The sequence below is a fragment of the Rhinoraja longicauda genome, chromosome 18 (genome assembly GCF_053455715.1).
Source record: "Rhinoraja longicauda isolate Sanriku21f chromosome 18, sRhiLon1.1, whole genome shotgun sequence".
In the NCBI taxonomy this organism is placed as follows: domain Eukaryota; kingdom Metazoa; phylum Chordata; class Chondrichthyes; order Rajiformes; family Arhynchobatidae; genus Rhinoraja; species Rhinoraja longicauda.
The window spans coordinates 32,838,897-32,854,608 of record NC_135970.1 but is presented as its reverse complement, the minus strand read 5'-3'; the positions used below and the strand labels follow the sequence as shown (position 1 = coordinate 32,854,608).

General features: G+C 40.6%; 1 protein-coding gene across 2 annotated transcripts in view; it reads left to right on the top strand.

Moving 5' to 3' along the window:
• Positions 1–11,941, top strand: part of lgr4 (leucine-rich repeat containing G protein-coupled receptor 4) — a 79,094-nt gene extending 67,153 nt beyond the window's left edge. The window contains exons 11-18 of one of the 2 annotated variants that reach the window (XM_078415482.1): positions 786–851; positions 1,289–1,360; positions 1,801–1,872; positions 2,177–2,302; positions 5,855–5,976; positions 7,815–7,886; positions 9,294–10,271; positions 11,811–11,941. In XM_078415482.1, coding sequence (XP_078271608.1) covers positions 786–851; positions 1,289–1,360; positions 1,801–1,872; positions 2,177–2,302; positions 5,855–5,976; positions 7,815–7,886; positions 9,294–10,271; positions 11,811–11,878 — 1,576 coding nt within the window. In that variant the 3' untranslated portion in view covers positions 11,879–11,941. Of the gene's footprint in view, positions 1–785; positions 852–1,288; positions 1,361–1,800; positions 1,873–2,176; positions 2,303–5,854; positions 5,977–7,814; positions 7,887–9,293; positions 11,432–11,810 lie in introns of those variants that run through there. The other variant, XM_078415481.1, reaches the window with a different exon arrangement.
• Positions 11,942–15,712: the final 3,771 nt, after the last annotated feature.

Below are 15,712 nucleotides of genomic sequence, written 5' to 3'. Positions count from 1 at the left end.
TCACAGTGCCACCCAGCTTGTGTCATCTGCGAACTTGGAGATGTTATTGTACTGAATATTGCAACAGAATTGATTTTATTTGCAAGAACTGAGAAACCTCAATCTCCTCAGTTGCAGATGTCACTCTCTGAATTAGCAATTGTATAAACAATCCAAACAATCATTGTTCTATAATCCTGCAAGTAATGTAGGGTGTGCTGAGAACTATATCTGCACTCTGCATCCTTCCCATTGCTCTACCTATTATACGAGTTTGACTTGATTGTTATTTACTATATATAGTATTATCTGATCTATTTGGATAACATGCTAAACAAAGCTTTTCACCTGTACCGTGCTACACGTGACAGTAATAAATCAAAACCTAAAACCTTAAACCAATTTTACCTCTAAAATAAAAATAACCAAACTTTTAGAAAGCTTTTAATTGAGAAGTATTGGGTTGCAAAAACACAACAAAATTGTATTGGATATTGAGGTGAAACAAAGCTTGGAAATCGGCAAGTTGTATGACGTATATTGAATTTGAGCTAATTCATTTCTGAAGAAAAGAGAGGGAAGCGTTCAGATGCTACCTGAATTAAAGGGTACTTCCAGCATTTTCTGTTTTCCTCTTAAAATTTAAACTTGACCTAAGTTGACAGTCACAACAGAAGGCAAAACTGCAGATTTGGTCTGGTAATGATGTTGCATTTATTATTTTTAATTTTGGGATTTCAATAATTGGAGTGGGTATGTGTTTTTTTGTTTTTGTAAAACACCAATACAAATTGTATTCTTCACAGGGACTTAGCGTACAATCAGATAGAAGAACTTCCTAGTTTCCACGGTTGTTCAGCATTGGAAGAAATGTAAGTTAGTTTTTCAATTATAAATATCTTTGCATATTCATTTTACAGAATCATTCAATCTCAAAGTATAGCTTTAAGTTTCAAGCACATTATAGTAACCAAAATAATTCATCTCTTCACCTTTCTTCATGGGATGCATGATAAAAGCAAGACAGTACTTATTGTTCGTATCTTAATTATTGTGTTCTCATTGTGGGATAATACACACTATGCAAGCAATGTCAATATGCTATAGTTCTCTACATGCATCAGAGAAGCTTCCAATTTTTCTTCCTTTGTAGTTAGTTCCCTGTTGAGAATAACGATAACATGACAAACATGAGCAAAAAGAAAGCTAAATGTGTATGTTTTGAAGTGTGAAGCCAAGTGTGGTAGCCGCAACACATTTTTATATTCACACTTTTCACCAAACCCTGTTTTTTAAATTATCTTCACAGTTCCTTGAAGCACAATGAAATCAAAGAGATCCGAGCAGACACATTCCAGGGACTGGTCTCCCTACATTTTCTGTGAGTGCACGTTTCTTCCAAAAAAACTCTTCCTCTCCATGTTATAGAAGCTAAAGCAGGCTTTCAATCATGGAAAAAAACTTTGTCTTTGTAAGAGTTTTTTCTCTGCTGCAGATTCTACTGAAATGCCTATACATTTGTTTGAGTAAACTTTAATTTGTACAGGGGCATGGAAGTTCTGTTTGATTTGCCAGACAGGAGTATGGAGTCCTAAAGATACTTTCTATGAGACCATATGCAATGTGGATGGAGGAACATTATTCTGACAGTTTTATCATTATGTTAAAGATATTATCTACTCAATTTATATTTAATAGGATACATACCACAATTGTCATTAATTTGTAAAAATAGCAGCTAATCGTTAGATTTAATAAAATTGTAAGACATTCCAGTTCCTTTTTGAATAATATACTCATCTTTTTCCCCATTTCCTTTAGTGACTTAAGTAAAAACCAGATCTCTACAATTCACAAGAATGCATTGACTTCTTTGATTGAACTAACGAATTTGTAAGTGACTCTGGTACTTTGCATTGATTTTGCAACATGATTTCAAGGTTAAAGTTTAATTTTGAAGAAATAACGCTTTGAATTTTGTTGAGCAATTCTTGAATTTGAAAATCGTCACTAATTTGTGGATGTTTTTTCAAGATTAACATCCAGTTCTCAAGTTGACAAATTCACTGTAGATATTAGCTTAATTTTATGGAACATAACTTTAATGTTGCACATATGGCAAGTTTATTGTCAGTATATGTAAAGCAGCATTTTGCGCCTGATTTATTATTTAGAATGTGCAAATTTATATTTTCAGAGACCTGAGTTCAAATCAATTAAATTATTTCCCAACGGTTGGTCTGGAACGACTAAGTCAACTTAAACTTTCTGGGAATCCTGCTCTCAAGGAGCTGCTGAATGTAGAAGACTTCCAAAAGCTAAGGTTGGCCATTTGTATTCACTTTTTTTAAAATCATTACCTTGTAGTAAACCTTGCCCAATTCTGAATAAATGCGGATAATACTCCTTTAATCCTATGATTCTATTTATAATTTATACGAAAGCTAATGGCACGTTGGCCTTCACGACAAGAGGAGTTGTGGATATAAGCAAAGAGGTCCTTCTGCAGTTGTACAGGGCCCTAGTGAGACCACACCCGGTGTACTGTATACAGTTTTGGTCTCCAAATTTGAGGATCGACATTCTTGCTATTGAGGGAGTGCAGCGTAGGTTCACTAGGTTAATTCCCGGAATGGCGGGACTGTCGTATGTTGAAAGACTGGAGCGACTGGGCTTATCTACACTGGAATTTAGAAGAATGAGAGGGGATCTTATTGAAAAATGTAATGGAAAAGATACTTAGGGACAATATATATAATTATTTGGATAAACAAGGCCTGATTAGAAACTGTCAACATGGATTTGTGCCTGGAAGGTCATGTTTGACTAATCTTCTTGAATTTTTTGAAGAGGTTACCAGGGAAATTGATAAGGGCAAGGCTGTGGATGTTGTCTATATGGACTTCAGTAAGGCATTTGACAAGGTTCCACATGGAAGGTTGATTAAGAAGGTTAAATCGTAGGGTATTAATAGTGAGGTTGCAAGATGGATTCAACAATGGCTGAATGGGAGATACCAGAGGGTAATGGTTGACAATTGTATGTCAGGTTGGAGGCCAGTGTCTAGTGGAGTACCCCAAGGATCTGTGTTGGGTCCACTGTTGTTTGTCATTTACATTAATGATCTGGATGATGGTGTGGCAAATTGGATTAGTAAATATGCAGATGATATTAAGATAGGTGGTGTAGTTAATAATGAAGTAGAGTTTCAAAGTCTACAGAGAGACTTGGGCCTTTTGGAAGGATGGGTTGAAAGATGGCAGATGGAGTTTAATGCTGATAAGTGTGAGGTGCTGCATTTTGGTAGGACAAATCAAAATAGGACGTACAGGGTAAATGGTAGGGAATTGAGGAATGCAGTGGAACAGAGGGATCTGGGAATAACTGCATTGTTCCCTGAAGGTGGAATCTCATGTGGATAGGGTGGTGAAGAAGGCGTTTGGTATGCTTGCCTTTATAAATCAGAGCATCGAATATAGAAGTTGGGATGTAATGTTAAAATTGTACAGGGCATTGGTGAGGCCGAATCTGGAGTATGGTGTGCAGTTCTCGTCGCCAAATTATAGGAAGGATGTCGACAAAATGGAGAGGGTACAGAGGAGATTTACTAGAATGTTGCCTGGGTTTCAGCACTTAAGCTACAGAGAGAGGTTGAACAGGTTGGGTCTTTATTCTTTGGAGCGTAGAAGGTTGAGGGGGGACTTGATAGAGGTTTTTAAAATTTTAAGAGGGACGGACAGAGTTGACGTGGGTAGGCTTTTCCCTTTGAGAGTGGGGAAGATTCCAACAAGGGGACATAGCTTCAGAATTGAGGGACAAAAGTTTAGGGGTAACATGAGGGGTAACTTCTTTACTCAGAGGGTGGTGGCTGTATGGAATGGGCTTCCGGTGGAAGTGGTGGAGGCAGGCTCGATTTTATTATTTAAGAGTAAATTGGATAGGTATATGGATAAGAGGGGATTAGAGGGTTATGGTCTGAGAGCAGGTAGATGAGACTAGGTCAGAGAGAGTGGTCGGCGTGGACTGGTAGGGCCGAACGGGCCTGTTTCCGTGCTGTAGTTGTTATATGGTTATATGGTTATTGCAAGGGATTGCACACGCTAGAGGCAGGAAACATGTTGCCGATGTTGGGGAAGTCCAGAATCAGGGGCCACAGTTTAAGAATAAGGGGTTGGCCATTTAGAATGGAGATGAGGAAAAACTTTTTCATTCAGAGAGTTGTGGATCTGTGGAATTCTCTGCCTCAGAAGGCAGTGGAGGCCAATTATCTGGATGTTTTCAAGATGGAATTAGATAGAGCTTTTAATGATAGCGGAGTCAGGGGGTATGGGAGAGAGCAGGAACGGGGTACTGACTGAATGATCAGCCATGATCACATTGAATGGTGGTGCTGGCTCGAAGGGCCGAATAGCGTACTCTTGCACCTATTGTCCATTGTCTGCTTCATCGGAACGGGGAATTATAAAATGTTCTCATTTGATCGGTGCAGCTTTCCATCATGGAAAGGATAATTTGGGCTTGAAGTGAAGTGATATTTTAACAAGAATGATATGGGGTCTTGGTTAAATGTAGGAGGCTCTTCCCGTGTTTCAAGGATTGGGGTTATTTTGAGATTTTTCATCTTTTTTCTGTTGGGATATACCCAGAAGATGGGGTAATAAAATGAATGCGGAGCTGCTTGGCGCCATTTTGCCCTTGATGCCACTGTGCCACCAGCAGCCTGGTGCTCCAGAGCACCGTCCACACCGAGGCCCCAGCAGCAGTCTTCTGTTCCAACTAAAATGGCTTCTCAGTTCCAAGTGTTCAAGCATGCTATCTGTAGAAACATCTAACATTTTTGTTAAAGTTTTAGAAAGGTAAATGATGAAATTTTGTTTGGCCAATTGATTAAAAAGGGAATATGATCTGTGAACTATCACAAAAGGAAAGTTGAAAGAAGCAAACACCAGCATAGTTGTGTAGGAAGGAACTGCAGATGCTGGTTTAAACCGAAGATAGGCACAAAATGCTGGAGTAACTCAGTGGGACAGGCAGCAAAGGAGAAAAGGAATGGGTGACGTTTTGGGTCGAGACCCTTCTTCAGACTGAACTTTATTAGCTTAACTTCCAGTATAGTTGGATCACTTGTGTCACATCTTGTTTGGAGATGTGTTGCCTGTCTGAACCACTTGCACAATGACCAAGTGCTGGGATGGCAAGTGTCCAGGAATTGGTTATTTACTAGAACTTTGGTCACTGTTGTTTCTGTTATAGATTTTCTTTTGTGCCCAGTTTGTGCACAGCTCCTGTACTAAATCATGCACAAAGTACGAGGCACCAATAACTCAGTAACTGTTGTCTATGCCTGAGTTAACCAAAAACCTTTCATGTCCTTTCTTGTCAAAGTCTGATTTTAAAGAAGGGGTTGAATCTCAATCTGTTTGTCTAAAGGTAGCTTGCAATGCAAAACTGAATGCCTTGGTGTAAGATTAGAGCAACATAATATTTTTATTAGTCTTTCCTGAAAGATTAATGCCTTTGAACTAATGCATATTCATCTTGCATTGTGGCCTTGTCGGAGTTTAAATCACATGAATAACGACCAGCTTCAAACTTCTTTAAAGGAGAATATAATTCTATGGCTATCGGTGACCCATAGCATTCTTCTGTGCCTGATCAGTTTGGAGAAATCTACCTATATTGCTTAAGAAAGTCACTGTAACCCTGCTTGCCCAATTGTAAGTACACTTTAGGAGGGCAATAAACTTTGAACCTTAATTGGCATTCTATACTCAGCCACGCTCAATTTTTGCATATAATGGAGACACAATAGTTAGTGATTAAAATGTACGATTTTTTTACTTTAAACGAGCTTAAAATGCTTTGCACTTTATAGGACTTTGATGGTTCCATATGCCTACCAGTGCTGTGCTTTTAGTAGCTGTGAACTCCAAGCTGCAAATACTGAGGGCATTAAAAGTCAGGAAGCCAGCATCTCTCCGTTAGAAAAGAAAACTGGTGAGTACAATTAACTAGATGTTGAAAATTAGTTCAATGTTTTTCTCATTTGATAAGCCCAGTTTCAGACGGTCAGAAGATACAAGACCATGCTCATAAATTCTCGGAGCAGAGTTGGGCCATTGAGTCTACTCCACCATTCAATCACGGCTGATCTATCTTTCCCTCAGAAGCACTAATAATGTTGGATGGACGCTGTGGAGAGTGGAGTCCTTTCAATTATTCTTTGCCCTTTGTAAGACTGATGAGAAAAGTTCTATCGAACATGGAGCAGTGCACATGATGCCAAGTTAAACTCATTTCATCTGCCTGCACGTGATCCATATCCCACTGCTCCCTGCATTGCCTAGTCAAAAATATTTTTGTAAGTTGTAGGAGCAGAATTAGGCCATTCAACCCATCAAGTCTACCCTGCCATTTAATCATGTCCAACCTATCTTTCCCTCAGCCCCATTCTCCTGCCTTCTCCACATAACCCCTGACACCCATACTAATCAAAATGCATTATATGGCTGTGTCACATTCGCATGACTTCTTTTTGGTAGAACTTCAATTTGTGCCATGAGGTATGCCAAATGAGTAATCGTGGACATGATGGTTGCATTCTTGTGAACTTTTGGAGACGTGCTTTGTTAGCGATGACCATGTTCTATCTGAATTTTTTTTTAATTATCTTGAATGTGTTGTTCCCTGAGCATTCTGTTGGTGGATCCCCCCCCCCCCATTCTTGCCTGGGTGTGTTATGCGCAGATTGGTAGAAATTGATTGCTATGTCTGTCAAATATCTTATTCCCATGGTATTTAATGTGGGCACTAGATCCTAAATGCAACTTGGGCATCAGGCACACTTAATTTAAGATCACTGCTGGATATTCTATTCTAACCCCTTATTATGCTGCAGATTCCAGCATCTGCAGTCTCTTGTGCCTCTTCTAAATCTTTTTTAGGGATTTTGAAATCTTGATGGTGATTCCTACCAATTCATTTATAAAGTACAAGAAAAAAGTATAGCTAACACTCGTCATAAATCGCTTGGATCCACCACGATGCTACTTTTCTCCCAGATTGCTTATTGACGCAGCAATCTAACATTGTCAGTCATGAAATCCATGTGTATGTTTTTGATTTTTTACTCTCTAACATGTCTGTTCAATCCCCCACCTCAATAAATAAATTAACCATCACTTTCTGTTCTTGGAATTGTTGTAACAGTTTTTACATGATCGTGCATTGGTATACTAATAAAATGCCTTACTCCCAGTTTCGTCAGTAATTGCTCTACAAAGTAAGGATTACCGATTTATAATTTGGCAGATCTGTTTGTATCGTAAACATTTGACATTTTATTATTTTTGACATTCATTTGTTCTTTAAGTACACAATTTTGCTGGACTATCTTTTTCAGCAATAGTACTCTCTGCTGTGACAATGTAGAACTGCAAATGCTGGTTTACACAAAAGGCCACAAAGTGCTGGAGTAACTCAGCGGGTCACATGGATGGTTGAGTTACGGGTCAGGACCCTTCTTGAGAATGAGAGATGCCGTATGACCGGCGAAGTTCCTCCAGCACTCTGTGTCCTTACTCTTGCATCATTCCATGGGACAACACTGGAATTCTCTACCTGTCGGCCTGCTCGCAATACCTCGAGGAAGCTGCTCTCAACGCCGCCTAATGCGCAGCTAGAAGTTGGACACAGATGGTGTTCTTGCTTGTGGTATTCACAGCCCATTGCATCATCATATCATGGTCAACCAGCCAAAGAATTACCTGCAAGAATGTCTTTTTTAATGTTTGAGGTTTTGGAGAAAATCATTTAACTTTTTATCTTTTCTGCAGACCAAAGTGCTGACAATGGAATTAAGAATGAAGAAAAGATTCAGCCCATCGTGCACTGCAGTCCATCCCCAGGTACTTAAAACGCATTCAAATGTCTTTGTATGTGATGGTGGGTAAATGCTACGTAAGTTCTTGTTGAATGATCGTTTCAAATTGTTTTGTTGCGTACCATTTATCCTCAGTAAAAATAATTGGAAATCTTGGTGTTTCATTAGGAATCTTTTTAAGCAGCTGGAGATGTGCCTGTAAAAATGACATCCGTCACTGGCAGGCTGAATTTTTCTGCAGTTAATTCAGAAATTGAAAAAGCAACTGCAGTGAAAATTGCGTAGATCCATTAAAACATAAAATTTTGTAGCACGTTCTAATTATTCCAAATTAATTCACAAAATTGGACATTCCGCACAACGTGCTTGTATAAAGAAGTGAATCCTGCAATTATGTTAAATCAAACAGATACACAAGGCTGTATGGGTCAGACAGCATCGCTGGAGAAAAAGGATAGGTGATGTTTCAGATGCTGAAGAAGGGTCTCGACCTGAAACATCACCTATTCCTTTTCTCCAGAGAAGGTGTGACCCGCTGAGTTACTCCAGGTTTTTGTGTCTATCTTCGGTTTAAGCCAGCATTTGCAGTTCCTTCCTACACACAAGGCTGTATAATGGGATATGATCTGTCTGAAGCACCCTTGTTTGACCTATAATACACAGCACAAGGAAAGACCTGTTAAAGTATCCTAAGAGCCAGGTAATCATTTTAACCACCTGTAGTGTGTGAATGTGAAAGACAAGTATCTTAACATCTCTGAAAACAATCTTCTAGTGTTTAGAGTTTCGAGATGCAATATGGAAACAAGCCCTTCGGCTCACCGTGTCCATACCGACCATTGATCACCTATATACTTGTTCTGTTATCCCACTTCCTTTACACTAGGGGCAATCTTCTGGAGCAAATTAACTTACAAACTGGTATTTCTTTGACGATGGAGGAAACCGGAGCACTTCAGACTTTAGAAATACCGCGTAGAAACAGGCCCCTCAGCCCTCCGAATCTAAACCGACCAGCGATCACCCCTGTACATTAGCACTATCCTGCACACAAGGGACAATTTACGATTTTTACTGAAGCCAATTAACCCACAAACCTGAACATCTTTGGAGTGTGGAAGGAAACTGTAGCACCCAGAGGAAGCCCAAGCAGTCACAGAGAGAGCGTAAAAACTCTGTACAGACAGTACCCATAGTCAGGATCGAGCCCAGGTCTCTGGCTCTGTTAGGCAGCAAATCTACTGCTGCACCGCTGTGCCGCCCCAGTGCTTGTGGATAACTAACTAACCTGTTATTTCCAATTTGCGTATTATGCATGCTATTACTTTAGTGAATGAGGAAAAGCTATTTTGTTGAAGAGTTGTATACATCAACAAGCTTACTTTGCTAAATCAATTATTATTTATTAATGGTTTAATTTTCTCCTTACTAGGTGCATTCAAACCATGCCAACATTTGCTGGGAAGTTGGATGATTCGTCTGACTGTGTGGTTCATCTTTCTGGTAGCACTGATCTTCAATACACTTGTTGTGGTAACAACATTTGCATCATGCACCCCATTGTCTTCTGCCAAGCTCTTTGTAGGTCTAATTGCAGCAGCCAATCTCTTAATGGGAATATATACTGGTACCCTGACCGTTCTAGATTCAGTGTCTTGGGGGAGATTTGCTCAGTTTGGTGCCTGGTGGGAGACGGGATGTGGCTGCAAAGTTGCTGGATTCCTCGCTATGTTCTCTTCTGAAGCATCCATCTTTTTCCTAACCTTGGCATCCTTTGAACGGACTATGACCGCACGCGACTTAATCAAAAAAGGAAAGAGCCACCGACTGACACACTTCCAGGTGGCTGCGGCCATTGCTGTTTTGTTTGCTGCTGCGATAGCTTGTCTCCCCTGGTTTCATATTGGAGAATTTTCATCCTCTCCACTCTGTTTACCCTTCCCCACTGGCGAGTCTCCTTCCCTGGGTTACACAGTGACCCTCGTACTGCTAAACTCAATAGCCTTCCTGCTAATGGCAGTTGTCTACACAAAGCTCTACTGCAATTTGGAGAAAGAGGATCTTGCAGAAACTTCTCAGTCAAGTATGATCAAGCATGTTGCCTGGTTAATATTCACCAACTGTATTTTCTTCTGTCCTGTTGCTTTCTTCTCATTTGCACCTCTCATCAGTGCAATCTCCATCAGTCCTGAAATAATGAAGTCCGTAACACTGATCTTCTTTCCACTGCCTGCCTGTCTGAACCCTGTTTTGTATGTGTTCTTCAATCCGCGATTCAAGGAAGACTGGAACATGTTAAGATGGCGCCCAAAGCAAAAAGACAAATCGATTGCAGTCACAATGAACTATCAAAGCCGCTGTGTGACCCCAGAGTTCTTCTACGAGTGTGGAATGTACAGCCACCTACACGGTAATCTGACTGTATGTGACTGTTGTGAGTCGTTGTTACTGACAAAGCCTTCGACGTGCAAACACTTAGTGAAGTCGCATAGCTGCCCTGCCCTGGCGGTGGTTCCATGCCAGAGGCCCAACGGCTACTGGTCAGACTGTGGGACTCAGTCGGCTCACTCAGAATACGCTGATGAAGGGGACTCATTTGTTTCGGATAGTTCTGACCAAGTACAGGCCTGTGGGAGGGCCTGCTTCTATCAAAGTCGGGGATTTCCTTTGGTCCACTATGCATACAATAGTCCAAGGATCAAAGACTAACTGCACAAGACTTAATACCAGGAAAGTACATATGTGGACACTTAGAAACAATCAGTTTTTTCTTGGTGTGAACTTTTATTCTGAGAAGCACTTTTTCTTCAATCTGACAATTGTCAAAAGAAAAGGGAATCACGTTCAGTAAGTTTTTTTGAGCCATCTGTTCTTGCAACAAAAAAAAGAATTACCCAAACAGATTAACTGTGTGCATGCTATATAATTACAAACATTTACAAAAGTATTTGTAAACTTGTCAAGAAGATTTATTTTTAAAATAGCTATTTTATGGTCCATTCTGCTTCATGGTCATTTTGTTGTGTTTCTGGGCATCGTGTAGCTGGTTGCTTACAGCCACAGTTAAATGTTATTTTTTTGGAAAACTCACTGCCAGTTTCTTTTAAACAGTTTCCCTACAGAGTAACTTAACATTTGCCTGCGCGGCAGAATAAACAGAAGCTCCACACAGTTAGTGTAAACAAATGTGAATACCATTTTTTGGGGTTCATTACTTGTAGCTCCTCAGGTGGTAAGGAGATGCCAAAAACATTACTTCCAAAACTGAAATTTCAGGAATGGATTGTAGATACTGTGCATATGATACGTTTTAAAATTTGTATTGTAAATTATTGGATTGAAAATATAAGAGGTGTGATTTTATGTACTCGGTTTAAGTAATGGTAACTACCTCTTAAATAAAAGTTAGCCACCAGTAGCTGTTTATCCGACAATGGTCTATATTCAGTACATGGTTTTAACAAATCTTGTAAATAGTTTTGGATGTACATTATCACCATGTTATAAAAATAAAGCAATCTTTGTAAATCAATATTGGAATGTAACTTTTTGTAGTTTTTAACCATTTTGATGAGATTATTAATATTGTGATTTTAAACCAAATATACAATAGTAAAATGTTTTAAAATCGTCAGCTTTCAATTGTGTTTAATTTACGATCACAAAACTTTCAGAAAAACCCTACATAAATTCATTTTGTGTCTGAGTACAGTATAACTAAAAATAATAGTAAATATAACTGGTTAAAATCTTTTTTAACAAAAGCCACACATTGCCTAAACAGGTTCAACATCAGTGACAAAGTTGAAGGGAATTTCCTGCAAGATGTTGATTGTATTGATTGCGGGCAGAATTAAGGAGTTCAAACATGTCTTAAGATTGTTCACATATTTTAACTATCAAATCAGTGAGGTTTCTTTTTAAAGCGATCTGAATTTTCATTCTACAGCTGATGACAACTCTGCACTCACTGCTAGAGTTGAACAAGGCCTGGATGCTGCATTTCTTCTGGAGTAATTTTACTGAGACATAAAGTTGGCATTTTCCTTTTTGTCGGAAAATTATTATTATTATTTGGCATAAGACATTGACAGTGACAAAACTAAAGGTTTTAATAGTTTAGCTTGGGTTATTACTGTCACTCATACAGGGAATCATACAGCACGGAAACAGACCCTTTGGCCCAACTTGTCCATGCTGACCAAGATTGCCCTTGTTTGGCCCATATCCCTCTAAACCTTTCCTATCCATGTACCTGCCCAAGTATCTTTTAAATACTGTTACTGTACCTGCCTCATCTACCACCTCTATATCCACCACCCTCTGAGTGGAAAATGTTGCCCCTCGGGTTCCTACTAAATCTTTCCCCTCACCTTAAACCGTTGATTTCCCCCCCTGCCCTGAGTAAAAGACTCCGCATTTATCCTCTCTATTCCCTTCATATTTATACACTAAGATTACCCCATAGTTTGCTGTGTTCCAAGGAATAAAGTCCCAGCCCGTCCAACCTCCCTGTTGCTCAGCCCCTCATCCTCGTAGATGCAGTGAAAAGCTTGTTCTAAGTGCTATCCAGTCAAATCATTCTACACGTGAATACAATACAGATCATCTGGAACAGCATGCAGAGCCTTGCGTACTGGTGCCATCTTGCAACTTCCAAGTCTCTGAAAAGTCCATTCTTGGTTGATAACAGCTGCAAAGATACTGTCCCGGAGTATGGTGGTGTTCGTTTTATGGTAGGTTGGTTAATTGTAACATTGAATTGTTCCTGATGTGTAATGAGTGGTAGAATCTTTTAAAGTCTCAACTACCTCCACTATATCCACCACCCTCTGTACAAAATCATGAGAGGAATAGATCGGGTAGATGCAGAGTAGATGCAGAGTAGGGGAATTGAGGATCAGAGGACGTAGGTTCAAGGTGAAGGGGAAAAGATTTAACAGGAATCTGAGGGGTAACATTTTCACACAAAGGGTGGTGGGTGAATGGAACAAGCTGCCAGAGGAGGTAATTGAGGCTGGGACTGTCCCATCGTTTATGAAACAGTTAGACAGGTACATGGATAGGACAGGTTTGGAGGGATATGGACCAAGCGCAGGCAAGTGGGACTAGTGTAGCTGGGACATTGTTGACCGGTGTGGACAAGTTGGGCCGAAGGGCCTGTTTCCACACTATCACTCTATGACTCTAATAGACAATAGGTGCAGGAGTAGGCCATTCAGCCCTTCGAGCCAGCACCGCCATTCAATGCGATCATGGCTGATCACTCTCAATCAGTACCCCGTTCCTGCCTTCTCCCCATACCCCCTCACTCCGCTATCCTTAAGAGCTCTATCCAGCTCTCTCTTGAAAGCATCCAACGAACTGGCCTCCACTGCCTTCTGAGGCAGAGAATTCCACACCTTCACCACTCTCTGACTGAAAAAGTTCTTCCTCATCTCCGTTCTAAATGGCCTACCCCTTATTCTTAAACTGTGGCCCCTTGTTCTGGACTCCCCCAACATTGGGAACATGTTTCCTGCCTCTAATGTGTCCAATCCCCTAATTATCTTATATGTTTCATCTGGATAGTTGATGAGAATGTTGTGAAAATAAAAATAAAATGGGGTTATTATAGGATGTGTGAATGGGTTGTCGATGGATGACACAGACTAAATGGGTTAAAGAACCTTTCTAAACAACATATTCTTTTAAAAAAAATTCAAAACATCAAGGCAGGCATTCAAAATAACCAGAGCATCAGAAAATTAATTAACAAAATTGAAATATTATTTGTAACTAGACAAAGTTAGTTGGCTCCAAGCCTCTCCTGCAGCACCCCCCCCCCTCCCCCCCCTCTCTCCTCAACCCCCACTCCCCCTCCCCTCCTTTTAAACTTTAAAATAGCAAGAGTGATCATAATATGGTAGAGTTCTTCATTAGGATGGAGAGTGACAAAGTCGATACAGAAACAAGTGTTCTGAACTTAAAGAAAGGTAACTTTGAGGGTATGAGGCGTCAATTGTCCAAGATAGACTGGCGATTGATGCTGAAAGGGTTGACGGTGGACATGCAATGGAAGGCATTTAAAGGTCGCATGGATGAACTACAACAAGTGTTCATCCCAGTTTGGCAAAAGAACAAACCAGGAAAGGTAGTGCATCCGTGGCTAACAAGGGAAATCAAGGATAGTATTAAAACAAAAGATGAAGCATACAGATTAGCCAGAAAAAGTAGCATACCAGAGGACTGGGAGAAATTCAGAGTCCAGCAGAGGAGGACAAAGGGCTTAATTAGGAAAGGGAAAATAGATTATGAGGGAAAACTGGCAAGGAACATAAAAACTGACTGCAAAAGCTTTTATAGATATGTCAAGAGGAAAAGATTAGTTAAGGCAAATGTAGGTCCCTTGCAGTCGGAAACAGGTGAATTGATCATAGGGAACAAGGAGATGGCAGACCAATTGAACAAATACTTTGGTTCTGTCTTCACTAAGGAAGACATAAACCGTCTGCCGGAAATAGCGGGGGACCGGGGGTCTAATGAGATGGAGGAACTGAGGGAAATCCAGGTTAGTCGGGAAGTGGTGTTAGGTAAATTAAATGGAATAAAGGAAGATAAATCCCCAGGGCCAGATAGGCTGCATCCCAGAGTGCTTAAGGAAGTAGCCTCAGAAATAGTGGATGCATTAGTGATAATTTTTCAAAACTCTTTAGATTCTGGAGTAGTTCCTGAGGACTGGAGGGTAGCTAATGTAACCCCACTTTTTAAAAAGGGAGGGAGAGAGAAAACGGGGAATTGTAGACCAGTTAGCCTAACATCGGTAGTGGGGAAAATGCTAGAGTCAGTTATTAAAGATGTGATAGCATTACATTTGGAAAGTGGTGATATCATCGGACAAAGTCAGCATGGATTTACCAAAGGCAAATCATGTCTGACGAATCTTATAGAATTTTTCGAGGATGTAACTAGTAGAGTGGATAAGGGAGAACCAGTCGATGTGTTATATCTGGACTTTCAGAAGGCCTTCGACAAGGTCCCACATAGGAGATTGGTGTACAAACTTAAAGCACACGGTATTGAGGGTTCAGTGTTGAGGTGGATAGAAAATTGGTTGGCGGACAGGAAGCAAAGAGTAGGAATAAACGGGTCCTTTTCGGAATGGCAGGCAGTGACTAGTGGGGTACCGCAAGGCTCAGTGCTGGGACCCCAGTTATTTACAGTGTATATTAATGATTTGGACGAGGGAATTGAATGCAACATCTCTAAGTTTGCGGATGACACGAAGCTGGGTGGCAGTGTTAGCTGCGAGGAGGATGCTAGGAGGCTGCAGAGTGACTTGGATAGATTAGGCGAGTGGGCAAATGCATGGCAGATGCAATATAATGTGGATAAATGTGAGGTTATCCACTTTGGCGGCAAGAACAGGAAAGCAGAGTATTACCTGAATGGTGACCGATTGGGAGAAGGGGAGATGCAACGGGACCTGGGTGTCATGGTGCACCAGTATTTGAAAGCAAGCATGCAGGTGCAGCAGGCAGTGAAGAAAGCGAATGGTATGTTGGCATTCATAGCAAGAGGATTTGAGTTTAGGAGCAGGGAGGTTCTGCTGCAGTTGTGCAGGGCCTTGGTGAGACCGCACCTGGAGTATTGTGTGCAGTTTTGGTCTCCTAACCTGAGGAAAGACGTTCTTGCCTTAGAGGGAGTACAGAGAAGGTTCACCAGATTGATCCCTGGGATGGCGGGACTTACATATGAGGAAAGACTGGATAGACTGGGCTTGTACTCGCTGGAATTTAGAAGACTGAGGGGGGATCTTATAGAAACATATAAAATTCTTAAGGGGTTGGAGAGGCTAGATGCGGGAAGATT